The 16,392-nt window shown below is 43.4% G+C and overlaps 1 protein-coding gene across 1 annotated transcript; it reads left to right on the top strand.

Annotated features, from left to right (window-relative positions):
• Positions 1 to 4,505: 4,505 nt before the first annotated feature.
• On the top strand, positions 4,506 to 7,721 carry tlnrd1 (talin rod domain containing 1). Its single transcript, XM_034529445.1, has one exon. The coding sequence runs from the start codon at positions 6,055 to 6,057 to the stop codon at positions 7,117 to 7,119; it is 1,065 nt and encodes a 354-aa protein (XP_034385336.1). The 5' UTR covers positions 4,506 to 6,054; the 3' UTR covers positions 7,120 to 7,721.
• The last annotated feature ends 8,671 nt before the right edge of the window (positions 7,722 to 16,392 follow it).

Here is a 16,392-nt window from a genome sequence, read left to right as displayed (position 1 = left end):
GACGTGACAACTTCCGGTTGAATGGTCAGCCAAACGACAGACACATTAAGGAGTAAAGCTACTGTCCGAGATTTACGAGACAGCGAGTGACAGTGGCAGCGTGTGGCAAGTCTGTGGTAAGCGTCAGGTGTCAGGATAGCGGCAAGGGAACGGCACTCCTGTTATGTTAGATTAGATGTATGTACATGTATTTGGCCGTTTCTTATTAAAATGGATCATTCTTTTTATTATAATGAAAACTATTTATCAGAACACTTGTTCTTGACTTATATATAGGTGTCGGTGGGTGTCACGAGCTGTCAGTGGTGCCAATAGTTGTCACCGTTTTTGTGAGTACACGAGCTGCAGCATTCTGGATCAACTGGAGGGACTTAAGAGACTTCTTAGAACTGTCTGTGAGCACATGCTTGTATACCTATAGATAAGACACGCACAGGAGTCTTTGAAGCAGAGTAACTCATATGAAGTCTGTGACCTGTCTTGAACTCGTCCCCATCTGACGTTCATGTCTAAGAATGTCACCTTGATCCATCCACCCATCCATTATCACCCTCTTATCCGGGGTCGGGTCGCGGTAGCAGCAGGTTCAGCAGGCCGACCCAGGCTTCCCTCTCACCCGCAGCACTTTCCAGCTCATTCTGGGGGATCCCGAGGCGTTCCAAGGCCAGCCGGGAGATATAATCCCTCCAGCGTGTCCTCGGTCTTCCCCGGGGCCTCCTACCAGTTGGACGTGCCCGGAAAACCTCTAATGGGAGGCGTCCAGGAGGCATCCTGACTAGATGCCCGAACCACCTCAGCTGACTCCTTTGGACACGAAGGAGCAGCGACTCGACTCCAAGCTCCCCCTGATGACGAGCTCCATTTACTGGTAGACCGACCAGTAAATGGAGAGCTTTGCCTTCCGGCTCAGCTCCCTCTTCACCAAGACGGACCGGTGTCACCTTGATTTGCAACTCCATTCCGAACCGCTCGTGCTATTCAGGGTAGCGGAGCACTGGAGCCGCTCCCAGCTAACTGTTACAATCTCCCAAGTGGAAGGTCACCGCAGCTGCTAGACAAAAGCGTCTGAGATAGTAATGGAGAAGAATCAAACAGGAGTCGCAGACTTCATGGAGACTCACACTCACACACATTCTAAAAGGTTTCTCAACAATGGTAAAAATTGTTTTAAAAAAAGGCTAGTACATTGGCGGTTCAATGCCTTGAGCAAGACACTTAACCCTGAATTGTTCCCTGTAGCTGTGTGTAGATAATCATGTTGTATGTATGAATGTAACATGATTGTAAATCGCTTTGGATAAAAGCGTCAGCTAAATGTAATGTAATACTTATTATGGTATATAAGTGTCATATTATGAAGGGAAATGCACTAGAAGCAAAACAATTAATTGTTAAGTCTTCAATAAGGCCCACATTATCTATCTATCTATCTATCCATCCATATATCTGTACACTTACGTATTGACAAAAAAAAAACGTAGCTCCTCTGTGACTGAACTAAAATCCACATACTCTGATCATAAAATTAATTTATGCTGACCTGTCGTAACCACAATGGGTGATTCCAGGAAATGTGGCTCCACCCACGCAGCTTGGCAGCTTTTTGACAGGTGTCGAACGAGTGCTGCCCGCTTGCCACTGTCCTGACACCTGACTGACACCTGAGTGACACCTTACTGACGTCTGACTGACACCGGAGTGACGCCTGACTGACACCTGATTGACACCTGACTGAAATGTACAGTGCTTGAAATCATTTTATCTTTGTTTTAACTTTTGCACATTGTACAATTTTATAAATTGTCAATAACAAACAGCAAAATACATTTAAATACAGTCAAACTAACAAGCCAGAGGGGCAACCACAGAAATAAATCACAGGCAACGCGTGATGTTACTGTTCTCATGGCCTTTTTGTTAGAAGAGCCTTTAAGAGTATTTAGGTACATTTCAAACTGTTTGTAAAATGCACAACAAAAATTGGTCATTATCATCATTGTAATTGCATGTTGTTGAGCACAATGTGGTCCACTGACCCCTGTTTGACATTTCAAAATCTATAGTCTGATTGCTTGGCTCCTTGTATTGCTGATGTCGAGAACCGCTCATGGCCTGTTGACCCCAAGGATCGAAGTAATGATCAAGAATAGTCGATTATCAAATGAATCAGTAGTTAGGGTGACTCCCCTACTCTCTTGGTTAACAGCTCAAATATATAATATCATCGTCATCGTCATCACAACAATGCAGTGTCCCAAATGTCATTAAAACAGAAGGAAATAGTGCATTTGATGGGGACTATTTTCAGTTGTGCATTAGTCTCTTAAATCTCTCTCGCACTGGCTCCCTGTAAAATCAAGAATCACATTTAAAATTCTTCTCCTCACCTACAAAGCCTTGATTGGTGATGCACCATCATATCTTAAGGAGCTTGTAGTACCATATTGCCCCACTAGAGAGCTGCGCTCACTAAATGCGGGGCTACTTGTGGTTCCTAGAGTCCTAAAAAGTAGGATGGGAGCAAGAGCCTTCAGTTATCAAGCTCCTCTTTTATGGAACCAGCTTCCACTTTCAGTCTGGGAGGCAGACAATAAAAAATTATTATCACCAGACTGATAATTTAAGAACAAAAGTATTTAGGCCAGGTGCCAATAGTTGATACTTTTGTGCTGAATTGTTTAATTTATATCTTTATTTAATGCATGTTCATGCAAATGGTAAAAAGCATAATAATAGGAAGATATCCATAAGTTGGAGTCAGGGAGGAGCCGCCATTGTGTTCGGAGGCAGGAACCACGGTAGATGACAACAGGCCATTATTAGATTAAATGTGTCTACTGTAACCTTGCTGCTACAATCCTGAGCATAACACTATGACATGGATATTTCCCCTCAGTGAGCATGGCCATGTTACTGAGACCCTGTTTGAAAGCAGTGTGTGAAGGCCAGCAGAGTTCATGGGTCTGTGGAGCTCAGAGATCAGCCTCGCTGACAGGAACTGTAGAGCTGTTTCCTCTCTGGTCGACTCCACCCAATGGCACTGTGCCCTGTGCAGCTGCAAATCCCACTGACAGTACAACAGTGTGTTCATCACAACCTCCTACCTAGAAGAAAAGAGGGTTTGTTACCACGCAACATACCTGAGATTCGGCATTTTGTACGTCTGAAATATCGTCTTAGTCTGAAAGAAATTATGTTTTTTGTGTTAAAAATAATTTTAGGAAACTTTTGTCAATGTTTGTATTACAACAATTTCAATAGTTTCTTTATCATTTATAGTTCAATGAAAGACAAGATTGTCAGTGAATTACACAATGAAGCTTTCTGCTTTATTAGTACTTTGCGTACTTGTTGCTGATAATATGTGGACTGAAGTATTATTTTGAATGCTTGACCTTTAATTGCAACACGCCATGTTTATTTTGTGATATTGCCTACTTCAATAAAAAAATCTAAATATTTATTTCTCTCCTTCAAACAACATAAACACTCTCTTGTACTTACTTGGAAAAGATCACACACAATCTTACTCTGAGAAATTGTTTTTATTATAAATCTCAATTTGATACAAAATAATTCAATTCATGACTATGATTAGAGGATTCATAATAATTGTATCAATTGTACAAGGTTCAAACGGTTGATGATCTTGTTACAAGCACTTTTGGAAATTGTAAATATATATTGTTTAAAAGTCCAAAACACATCACATTCGTGTCCTGCATTAAAGAATTTGTTCATGAGACTGTCACATGGTCTCTTTCTCCCACAGTGGTCCAATAAATACAGTAAAGTCCCTCCCATCTCCTGTACTACAACTGGATTGGCTTTTCACTCTTCCCCTTCAACTCTTGTGATTGGATACCGTCCACATCAGAGTTTAATGATTGGACAATGACTCAGACATAATTATTTTCAGTCACATTTCACTGACAATGAGAACAACTACAGCATGAGATAATGGAGCATTATTGGATGGAAATTATCCGTGATGCTATGTCATTTAAACTTCCACTAAACATAATGTGTAACAGTGTGTGTGTTAAAATAACTGAAACGTTATTTAATATACAACCAATGCAGTGAGAGAAGCAACATTTGGTTATATTTATTTTAAACTACGACATGTTACTATTGTTAATTGTTGAGATTCGACCTTCCATCAACGTTAACGTTGGGAAATTAAATATATAAGTATATTTAATGATGCTACATGCTGTTTTAGAACATTCTCTCACTGCCATAAATACAATGTTAGTGGAAAAATACAAAAGCATTTATTCACGAGATAATTAAAAATACTGGTTCCAATTGATGCTACTTCTACTTTGCCATAATTTTATACATACTCTAATATGTTTTAATTTAAACTCTCTGTCCGGTTCCTAATAAATCCCGAATTCCTGGAAGAATATCGAGGACATTGCCCCGGGAAATGGACCTTAGTGGTAGCTAACTCTGCTTTTATTTTGAAAAGACAAGCTTCCGGTGCCATTTTAGCTAGCTCAGCTAGCCGGTCGCTTGACGACACAGGGATGTCTCATGGCAGATTAACAGCCAGTCCTGAAAGTAAAAGCAGTCCAAAACTCCTCGGACCTCCTGAGACTGTGTGACTTGGTTCTTCCTCCGCGACTCCGTCAGCGTGAGACCACAGCCCGCTCTCAGACCGGGTGAGACGTGTACTTTACGCGGAGAGAAACTTGTTCTTTCGCTTCAACTTAAGTCCGTCCAGCAGCAGCCGCTCCGCCGCGACCACACCCTCCTGCTTCCTCATAGTGCTGTAGCGGGAGCGCGCAGCGCCACTTTGAATCTCTGGGAATAACGGCCGCTTCTTCCAACTCTCTCCGGTTCGTGACAGCGGAACCTCCCGGTACAAGTGAGTGGGGTGTTCGAAGACCAGAGACTGGTGCGGATATGAGAAGCGAGTCTCCGCAGAAGACATGCGGGGCTATTCCATATCTGGTCCCGGGTTAAGACGCGGAGGAGGGCGGACAGACGGACGATGCATATGGAGACGAAGCGAGCGGAGCAACTGCTAGCTTCTAACCCAGGGCTCTGTCTGAAAAAGAAAAGGTTGAAAGTGGATTGACGGGCTCGTGTCGTTGGAAATTCGTCCTTTCGGTGGATTTAATTTGGGAGGACTCGTGAAATGATGGTGCTGGAGGGAAACGCACACGCTCCCGCTGGTGCCCTGTTTGTAACCAGCATGAGTCCGCCAGGCCGGTCCAACTCATCGGGAACCAGTCGGTGCTGTTTCGGGCTCCTGGCTCTGCTGCGAGTGGACACAAGATGATATCCGAGTTCGAGTGAAAAGACTTCCTAAATGTTGCGCTGATGTTTTCTTGGCTGTAGTCCTACAAAGACCCCAAAGGAAGCCATACTCCGTTTCTAAAGAGCACAGTTCAGTTCAGCAGATGTCACTCAATGTGGAACGTGCAATCCTAAACGCTTAAGAGCTATTGACATATATATTTTTTATATTCTCAGTCTGCACTTTGCCTTTAAGAAGGCACCCTGGTAGCACTGCAGTTTGTGTGTGATTTAGTTTTTTATTCAACAACCTGTGAGTTCTTATGTTCCATGAAAACAATGATAATATTGACTTTGTGATTATGTTGTTTGAGGCATTTAAAAAAATGAGAGAGCATATAGCTCATTACACTGATTACTCTGAAATTGTGGAGATTTTGGCAGACTGTGTGGCATAGTAAATAACTAATAACCAAGGCAGATCATAGTTTGACTTGCATTATATTATACTTTAGAGGCACAACAATTCATACTGGGGAAATGTTATTCAGACATAAGTAAATGCAGTTATTGAGTTTAGCTCTTTCTACATGTTTACATTGAGAATACATGTTCTGTGTGTACAGTTGGTTAAAGGAAGACTGTTTGGCCTGTTGTTTAAACAGGTTTTTAAAAGCAGAGAGGTGAGGCTTATCTTGGAAATGTCTTAAACGCTAAGATGCCGTGTGCAGCAACGGAAAACTATAAATAACTGAACCCCTCCAGAAGCGCAGTTTGACCCCTGCCCCAGCCCCCCTGCTTATTATGGCTAGTGGTGGCTCTGGCAAATCGGCTAGCGAGGGATCCCCCAGCACACCCAGTGTCAGTTTGCAGCAGAGGAAGCGTCTCTCCTCCATCTGTGACGCATGTAAGGGCAAAATGCAGCTGGTGGCCGACCTCCTTCTGTTGTCCAGTGAGACTAGGCCGGTCATGACCTCTGAAGGTGTGGCCGTGGCAGAAACCTTCGACCAGTGCCGCGACACGGTCATCGCCAGGACTAAAGAGCTCTCCATTCTTACCCATGACATCCAGAGCCAGCTCAACATGGGCCGCTTCACAGAGGTTGGGGACCGTCTCTTGGAGGTGGCCGACCTGGTGGTGTCTTTGACAGAGTGCTCGGCCCATGCTGCTTACCTTGCAGCCGTGGAGACCCCCGCCTCTCAGCCCTGCCTGCCGGGCCTGGTGGACCGCTACAAGGTGACCCGCTGCCGGCACGAAGTGGAGCAGAGCTGCGGCATCCTCCGGATCACACCTCTGTCAGACCTCACTCCCCAGCTCCTCCTCGAGCTCTCTCAGAACATCTCCACCAACCTCAAGAATCTGACAGACATCTCCTCGATAGCCAGCGAGAGGTCCAGGGACCGCTTTGCTAAAGAGCAGTTCAAACTGAGTGTCAAGAGCATGAGCACCAGCGGCACGGCCTTCCTGGCGTGTGTCAAAGAGGTGAAGACCCAGCCCAGTGAGCTGACCAGGAGCCGATGTGTTCTCTTTAGTGCAGCTCTGGTCCAGGCTGTCAGTGCCCTGGTCGGGTTCGCCACAGAGCCTCAGTTCCTGGGAAGAGCTGCGAGTATCTCCACAGAAGGGAAGGGGGTACAGACTGCAGTGTTAGGGGGAGCCATGAGTGTGGTTTCAGCCTGTGTCCTCCTCACTCAGGGCCTCAGAGACGTTGCACAGCACCCTGAGAGCAGCTCCAAAATGGCAGACTACCGTGAGCGTCTGCGTAACTCGGCGTGTGCCGTGTCCGACGGCTGCACTCTGCTCACTCAGGCGCTCAGAGAACGCTCCTCTCCAAGGACTCTGCCGCCAGTCAACTCTCATTCTGTGAATTAGTTTAGGAAGAGGCAACATGATGTCTTGTCCCCTCGGTCCTTTTCTGACCTACCAAAGAGACTCACTTATCTCAGTTATCCCTGTTAATCAGGTTTAGAGTCCGAGTAACATCAGAAGAAGGCTGTCTGGGTCAGTCCATGTGGCTGAAGTGCGTTTGAATGCAGAGGAGCGTCAATAACGTTTCAGGGTTCTGTGTCGCGCTGGATGTGGCTCAAACCTTGTTACTACCGGACCCTTGGAGCGCTCTGTGCCTGACGCGGGCTCAGCCGACAGACGGCAGTCTTCAAACCTGAAAGGTTTACCTCAGTTTTCCGCTCCGGTGAAAACAGCAGCCTTGATGATGGATGTAGCCTCACTGTGTGAACCTATGGTTGGCTGACCTACTCGATTACATGTGCTTTGTGAGATTGGAAAGAGTGATCTGAGTGTCTCGAAGCTTGTTTTTGTTTTCAACTTGTGTGAATTTGTAATTGCTAAAAAGCTGCTGTGAGTGTGTGCCATAGGTTTTACACTATTTACCAGACTTCCCATAGTATTTTAAAGTGTTTTGATCATGCATGTAATGGAGTATTTATTTCAACAATTAAAAATGTTGTTTCTGATATGCTGTTGCCGGTTAATGCTGTTTGTAAAACCAGAGAGTATGAAGGCTGTCTTCACTCAAATACCACCTTTGGTTGCATGAGTTCAGGCTTCAAGTCATCCGTCCACCAAGGAATCACAAATGGTTTTCATAGCACTGGCAAAGACTTTCGTGATACCACCTTCTAAGATGGCACCTACAGAAGATCCTCTGAACCGATGTTAACTACTGGTTAATGTTGTTGATGATAATACGGTAGCCTCATGCTTTGAGTTCTTTGCAGTGCTCTAAGCAGATGTGTGCAGCAGACAATATAATGTTCATTACCACCACAAGAAGAAATTACATATACATGTATTTATTTATAGAGAGTACACCTGGACAAATACACTAGAGGTTCAGGGGAGTACAGTTCCCAGCAGTACTTGGCTACCTTTCACCACTGTATTATGGTTACTTTTCTCCCGTAGTGAAAATGTATTGACAATTTTAATAGTTATATTAATTAGTCAATCAAGCAAAAATGCTGAACATTTGTTGGTTTCAGCTTTCCAATTGTGAAGATGAACCTTTGGTCTTATATATTATTGTTCTCTTTTAAAATATGAAATATTGTTTTAGCCTGTTTGCTAGCACAATGTTATAACACTTGTTATTACACATCAACCTCCGAGTCTAAGCCTCGAGTCACCAAGTCGCTCAGTCTTTTAGCAAACATGATGGATTTAGTGTGATCTTAATATTGAACAATGATTGTAACCTTACATGAACAACTCTGTACTCAAACATCCATCTTCAGTTGTCTGGTGACATGAACACGTGCACGTTGTCCTCCCGGTACGTGGAGCAGCATCCTGTGATCTCCTGCCCTCTCCAGCTCAACCCGGGTCCCACCGTGTTCTGTAAAGCCGCCATGACATCTGGGTTGACGCAATCTCATGGAACCCAATTCCTCTTTTAATGAAATGCATTTTGGAGGGATGTCCTCCTTGCAGCTTTTGAATGTGGATCTGAATCTCTTTTCAAACAGGTCAGGTAACCCTGATCTGACTCTGGATGGTGTTTGGCATCCTCGTGGTGTCAGGAAATGAGTTTTGCAGGCCGCCTCACACTGAGAAACTAAACAAACAAACGTAAGCTCTGATGAATTCAAGAAGATCAAGAAATTAAGTTAAGAATACAAATAATTACGTAAAAAGTCCAATCATATAAGGAATAAAGGTCACAAAATCAACAGTGCAGTCAATAATCATATAACTAAAAATGGCCATATAAAACAGACCGAGGGAAAAAAGGCTTGAATAGGAGAACAAAGCTATAGAGGAATACTAACCAAATGATATACAGAATTAACATAACTTTAATGTCATGAATTTCAATTTCAATTTTTTATTTATTTTTAGCAAAGACACATTTCAATACAAACACATATCAGATGCATATTATTCCGAGAGGGAAAAAAAGGCTTTCTGGACAATCTGAGATAGTTATAAGTTCAAAGGTTGTGTCTGAAACCTCTCGTTCACTAGACCGGTATATATAATAATAGACAGAAGAAGTTCAGTCTAGAGCAGGGTGTCTAACTCATTTCCACCCTGGGCTACATCAGCATCATGGTTGCCCTCAAAGAGCCGGTTGTAACTGTAACACTGTATAAACTGCTCTCTAACATATTGATAAATTGTTAGGGACATAAACTATCTTTGCGTTTGATTGTTTTTTATTCAATATAAAAATATATTTAAGCAATTTCTCTATTTCTCTGTTATTATAAATCCACACACCTTTATGTGGTCTGGGGCTCACCTGCTAACATACCTTTATGTGGTCTGGGGTACACCTGCTAACATACCTTTATGTGGTCTGGGGTACACCTGCTAACATACCTGTATGTGGTCTGGGGTACACCTGCTAACATACCTGTATGTGGTCTGGGGTACACCTGCTAACATACCTTTATGTGGTCTGGAGCTCACCTGCTCACACACCTTTATGTGGTCTGGGGTACACCTGCTCACACACCTTTATGTGGTCTGGGGTACACCTGCTCACACACCTTTATGTGGTCTGGGGTACACCTGCTCACACACCTTTATGTGGTCTGGGGTACACCTGCTCACACACCTTTATGTGGTCTGGAGTACACCTACTCACACACCTTTATGTGGTCTGGGGTACACCTGCTCACACACCTTTATGTGGTCTGGGGTACACCTACTCACACACCTTTATGTGGTCTGGGGTACACCTGCTAATATACCTTTATGTGGTCTGGGGCTCACCTGCTCACACACCTTTATGTGGTCTGGGGTACACCTGCTCACACACCTTTATGTGGTCTGGGGTACACCTACTCACACACCTTTATGTGGTCTGGGGTACACCTACTCACACACCTTTATGTGGTCTGGGGTACACCTACTCACATACCTTTATGTGGTCTGGGGTACACCTGCTAACATACCTTTATGTGGTCTGGGGTACACCTGCTCACATACGACATCCCTGACCTTTGACCTCACATCGGATCAGGAAAAACTCCCCAAAAATAACCTTTCACAGGGAAAAAAGTGAAGAAACCTTCAGGAGAGCAACAGAGGAGGATCCCTCTCCCCGGATGGACAGAAGCAATAGATGTCATGTGTACAGAATAAATGCATATCTTCTTCATCCTCTCCGGGTAACGAGTATCACTGTTACACTATGTTTATCATGACTTGCTCCAAATCCACTAAACCAGCCTAAAACTCCTAATGAGTCTATAGAGCGGAGATGGATAGTTGTAGAACCCTGGTCAGAGTTGGATGAGGCTACCCTGTAATTTGGCCAGTCTGCGTTGGAGGGTGGGACTTATGAAGGGTTAATTGCATTTTGGGATTGTTGGCATAAAGTAGTGTGAATACCATGGACTGTACTTTTCTCATTCTATTATGGGATGATATAGTAAATACATTTGACAGAGAATGTGGATACTCATAATAGTGCACTCCATAGTAAACAAGGAGAAGGTGTAAAGACTTGTGGCTCTACATGAGGCGTGTGGAGAAAAGTAAGGCATGTATTGAATTGTATTATACAATATTACCATCAATCAAATGAGGATAAATAGGATGAAGTGTTTACTTGAGTCACACAACTCAACAGACCAAAACTGGAGTTTTTACTATGATTGACCAATACTCCTTCCCGCATGCAGTCACTGTATTACAGAGCTACATGTATTTATACTACAGTGATGAACAGTTAATTTCAGCTTGTCAATTGATTGCATGATATAAAGCTGAAGGGCTCTCAGCTCTTGACCCAGCACTCTCTGAGGTAAATCCAAAACGGTTGGCCCACAACAGGAAACCTGTAGTCTGTGCTATCAGGAGTGGCTTCCTTCACACAACAAAATGCTGGAGTCATAATTTTGTACAAGGTTTCGCCCATTTCCTGCTGCAGGAGGGAAACACTTGCCTTTCCCCGGGGGAAGCTTCATCCGTGAGGCACTGACAACACCCGTCTCTGGGGAGAAGGAAGCTGCAGTGGATGAGAGGAGGCTGGAAGCTTTATTCGGACTCTCACACACACATACATACCTGATCTGGCTGCCTGTATCAATTTCTTTGTTGATGGGGCAGTTTTTTTCAACAGTAATGAGCAGATAAGGTTTACAGGTACAGTATGTTGCAGTAACCTGAGAAGAGCAAACTGATCCTGGATGCATAATTTAATTCTTTGGCAGATTCAATGACAGTGCTATATTTCTCTGACACAGGGAACGTTACAAGAAGAGACTGTTAGAAGCAAGCTCACCCATTTCATGCACTAAAGTTCACATTTAGACCTGTAATCACCATTACACAATGGCAGGAGGGCCGTAGCCAAGATACCCTTGGATTGTTTTTGTGAAATTCAAAATTCCTCAACCAAAAGAACGCCATGTGCAGTGCAAATTGTGAAATTCTCCTTTTTCAATTCAATTCAATTTATTTTGTAGAGCCCAACATTAATATGTTAATTGTAACACAGATATGTGTTACAATCTGTACACATATGACATCCTCTGACCGTTGACCCTCACATCTGATCAGGAAAACCTCCCCAAAAGCCCTTTAAGGGGAGAAAAAGGGAAGAAACCAACAGAGGAGGATCATCACATAGGTCTCAAACTCAAGGCGATAGCTTGAAAGACATATGATCATCTTACAATTAAAGTCTATGCTTTTACAGTGAACAGTGAACAGTGACCATAGACTACATCTCCCACAATGCATATCGATTTTGTGACCCACGAATGAACGCCATCCTACCGCGAGAAAGCAGCTAAAGTTGAAAAAGATCAACAAATAACCCCAAAGTGTCCAAGAAGAGAAGAATTGATTTCAATTCAATTCAGTTTTTTTTCTATAGGCCAGAATCCAAAATTACAAATTTGCTTCAGAGGGCTTTACAATCTGTACACATACGACATCCCTGTCCCAGGACCTCACATCGGATCAGGAAAAACTTCACAGGAAAAAAAAGGGAAGAAACCAATTGAGGTAGAGGGAAGGCCATTTAAAGAAGATGGGAAAGCGAATACATGTGTGTGCTTCAAGGAGACAAACAAGTAAGTCTTCTGTGTTATGTGCCAGTGTCGTGATGAAGGAATACAATTTACGTCTGCGTTTTGACACCAAACACTGAGCCAAGTACGTTAAGTCAACCAAAAAATGGTCAGAGAATTAAAAGGCAGACTGCAATCGCAGCAGAATATATTCACAAAAGCTACAGCCAGAAAGGATGCTTATGTGAAAGCTAGCTTCGTTCTGGCTGAAGAAATCGCAGTATGTGTGCAGGTGTGCCCCAGACCACATAGAGAGGGCAACGTTGAATCTTGTTTAAAACTGCAGGCTAAAGATAAACGTAAATACAGTAAGATTGTAATACACGCCGATGGTAATGACTCCCGACTGCGGTCGGGGTTCACTAAAGTTAATGTGGAATCGGTGTGTACTTATGCCAAGACAATGTCGGACACCGTAGTTTTCTCTGGCCCTCTCCCCAATCTGACATGTAAAGCCTGATCTGATGAGTCGAGACGGCATTCATCCCACTTGGGATGGAGCGCGTCTCATTTCTGCGAACATGGCCAAGTTGATTAGCGGACTTAATCCATGACCCAGAGTTCAGATCAGGAAGCAGAAGCAGAGTTGTAGTCTTCCACCCTACTCTGCACTTCCATCCGAGCAGTTACCCACCCTTAACCTTAACTCTATAGAACTGTGTCTGTCCCACGGCCACTTAAATTAATTAAATCAAAAGTAACCAGAAGAGGAGTCATACAAAATAACCTCATACAGGTTAACATCACTACTGCAACAGTGCAACAAAACAGGATCATTAAATGTGGACTCCTAAATATTAGATCTCTGTCATTTAAAGCTGTATTAGTAAATGATTTAATATCAGACAATCACATTGATTTATTGTGTCTTACTGAAACCTGGCTGAGCCATGAAGAATATGTCAGCCTAAATGAATCAACTCCTCCAAGTCATATTAATACTCACATTCCTCGAGGCACCGGCCGAGGAGGTGGAGTAGCAGCCATCTTTGACTCAAGCCTATTAATCCTAAACCTAAATTAAACTACAACTCATTTGAAAGCCTTGTTCTTAGCCTTTCACATCCAACCTGGAAAACATTACAGCCAATTCTATTTGTTATACTGTACCGGCCACCAGGTCCATATTCAGAATTTCTATCAAGTTTAGTCCTTAAAATTGATAAGGTAATTATTGTAGGCAATTTTAATATTGATGTGGATGTTGATAATGATTGCCGTAGTGCTGCATTTATCTCATTGTTGGACTCAATTAGCTTCTGTCAGAGAGTAGCCCACTCTTAATCCAGAGGTGTTGGCTAACTACAGACCGATCTCTAACCTTCCCTTCCTTTCTAAGATCCTTGAGAAAGTAGTCGTAAATCAGTTGTGTGACTTTCTACATCAGAATAGTTTATTTGAGGAGTTTCAGTCAGGATTTAGAAAACACCACAAAGACAGCACTGGTGAGGATTACTAATGACCTCCTAATGCATCAGATAAAGGACTCATCTCTGTACTGGTCTTGTTAGACCTTAGTGCTGATAAAGGACTCATCTGTACTTGTTTTGTTAGACCTTAGTGCTGATAAAGGACTAATCTCCGTACTGGTATTATTAGACCTTATTGCTGATAAAGGACTCATCTGTACTTGTTTTGTTAGACCTTAGTGCTGATAAAGGACTAATCTCCGTACTGGTCTTGTTAGACCTTATTACTGATAAAGGACTCATCTCTGTACTGGTCTTGTTAGACCTTAGTGCTGATAAAGGACTCATCTCTGTACTTGTTTTGTTAGACCTTAGTGCTGATAAAGGACTCATCTCTGTCCTGGTCTTGTTAGACCTTAGTGCTGATAAAGTACTCATCTCTGTACTGGTCTTGTTAGACCTTAGTGCTGATAAAGGACTCATCTCTGTACTTGTTTTGTTAGACCTTAGTGTTGATAAAGGACTCATCTCCGTACTGGTCTTGTTAGACCTTATTACTGATAAAGGACTCATCTCTGTACTGGTCTTGTTAGACCTTAGTGCTGATAAAGGACTCATCTCTGTACTTGTTTTGTTAGACCTTAGTGCTGATAAAGGACTCATCTCTGTCCTGGTCTTGTTAGACCTTAGTGCTGATAAAGTACTCATCTCTGTACTGGTCTTGTTAGACCTTAGTGCTGATAAAGGACTCATCTCTGTACTTGTTTTGTTAGACCTTAGTGTTGATAAAGGACTCATCTCTGTACTGGTCTTGTTAGACCTTAGTGCTGCTTTCAACACCATTGATCATGACATCCTATTACAGAGACTGGATCAGTCGATTGGCATTTCAGGTACCGCACTAAGTTGGTTTAAATCCTATTTATCAGATCGATCTCAATTCGTATTTGTAAACAATGAAGCCTCAATGACCACCAACGTTAATCACGGAGTTCCACAAGGTTCTGAGCTTGGACCAATTTTATTTACCTTGTATATGCTTCCTTTGGGCAACATTATCAGGAAACACTCCATAAACTTGGATGACCTGCAACTTCCTGATGTTAAACTCAACTGAAAAAACTGAAGTTATTTTACTGGGCCCTGAACACCTCGGAGATCAATTATCTGGTGATTTGGTTTCTGTAGATGGCATTGCCCTGGCATCCAACACCACTGTAAAGAATCTCTAGTTATCTTTGATCTATGTAACATTTCAAAAATCAGGCACATCTTGTCTCAAAAAGATGCAGAAAAGCTGGTTCACGCGTTTGTTACTTCCAGACTAGATTACTGCAACTCCTTATTATCAGGCTGCTCTAATAAGTCTCTTAAGTCCCTCCAGTTGATCCAGAATGCTGCAGCTCGTTTACTCACAAAAACTAAGAAAAGAGATCACATTACTCCTGTATTAGCTGCTCTGCACTGGCTCCCTGTAAAATCAAGAATCACATTTAAAATTCTTCTCCTCACCTACAAAGCCTTGATTGGTGATGCACCATCAGATCTTAAGTAGCTTGTAGTACCATATTGCCCCAATAGAGAGCTGCGCTCACTAAATGTGGGGCTACTTGTGGTTCCTAGAGTCTTAAAAAGTAGGATGGGAGCCAGAGCCTTCAGTTATCAAGCTCCTCTTTTATGGAACCAGCTTCCACTTTCAGTCCGGGAGGCAGACACAGTCACCTCATTCAAGAATAGACTTAAGACTTTCCTCTTTAATAGCGCTTAGAGTTAGGGCTTATTAACACCTCGCTCTCAACTGGCTGCTTCCCTAACTCAAAAGTTAACCCTCTCCTGAAGAAACCCACTCTCAACCCGTCTGAAGTCAACAACTACAGACCTGTCTCTCTCCTCCCCTTCCTTTCCAAAACTCTAGAGCGAGCAATCTTTAACAAAGTCTCCTCCTTTCTCCAACATAACAACCTTCTTCACCCTCACCACTCTGGATTCAAGACCACTCAACAGAGACGGCCCTCCTTGCTGTCTCTGAGCAGCTTCACACTGCTAGAGCAGCCTCTCTCCTCTGTCCTTATCCTTTTAGACCTTTCTGCTGCCTTTGACACAGTGAACCACCAGATCCTTATTTCCCCCCTCCAGGACCTGGTATGTCAGGCACTGTGCGCTCCCTCTCCTCATCCTACCTCAACAACCACACTCACCGGGTAACCTGGAGAGGATCTGGGTCTGAGCCTCGTCCTCTGACTACTGGGGTCCCTCAGGGCTCAGTCCTTGGTCCTCTTCTCTTCTCTCTGTATACCAACTCTCTCGGCTCTGTCATTCTCTGGCATGGCTTCTCCTACCATAGCTACGCTGATGACACCCAACTGATCCTCTCGTTTCCCCAATCTGAAACACAGGTAGCAGCACGAATCTCTGCCTGTCTGACTGACATCTCTCAGTGGATGTCCGCACACCACCTGAAAATTAACCCTGATAAAACTGAACTACTTTTCCTTCCAGGGAAAGGCTCTCCCACCCACGACCTGACTATTACCTTCAACAACTCAGTGTTGGCCCCCGACTCCGACTGCCAGGAACCTCGGTGTGACACTTGTTAACTCTCCCTGACTGTTAACATCACCGCAACAACACGCTCCTGTAGGTACATGCTGTACAACATCAGGAGAATACGACCCCTTCTCACTCAGAAG

The sequence above is a fragment of the Cyclopterus lumpus genome, chromosome 3 (assembly GCF_009769545.1).
Source record: "Cyclopterus lumpus isolate fCycLum1 chromosome 3, fCycLum1.pri, whole genome shotgun sequence".
NCBI lineage: Eukaryota > Metazoa > Chordata > Actinopteri > Perciformes > Cyclopteridae > Cyclopterus > Cyclopterus lumpus.
The sequence above is the reverse complement of the archived record's forward strand: the minus strand, read 5'-3'. Positions and strand labels throughout refer to the sequence as shown.

What these genes read in the sequence shown, in the direction of transcription:
- tlnrd1 (XM_034529445.1), top strand. Translation starts at nt 6,055, where the DNA reads ATGGCTAGTGGTGGCTCTGGCAAATCGGCTAGCGAGGGATCCCCCAGC.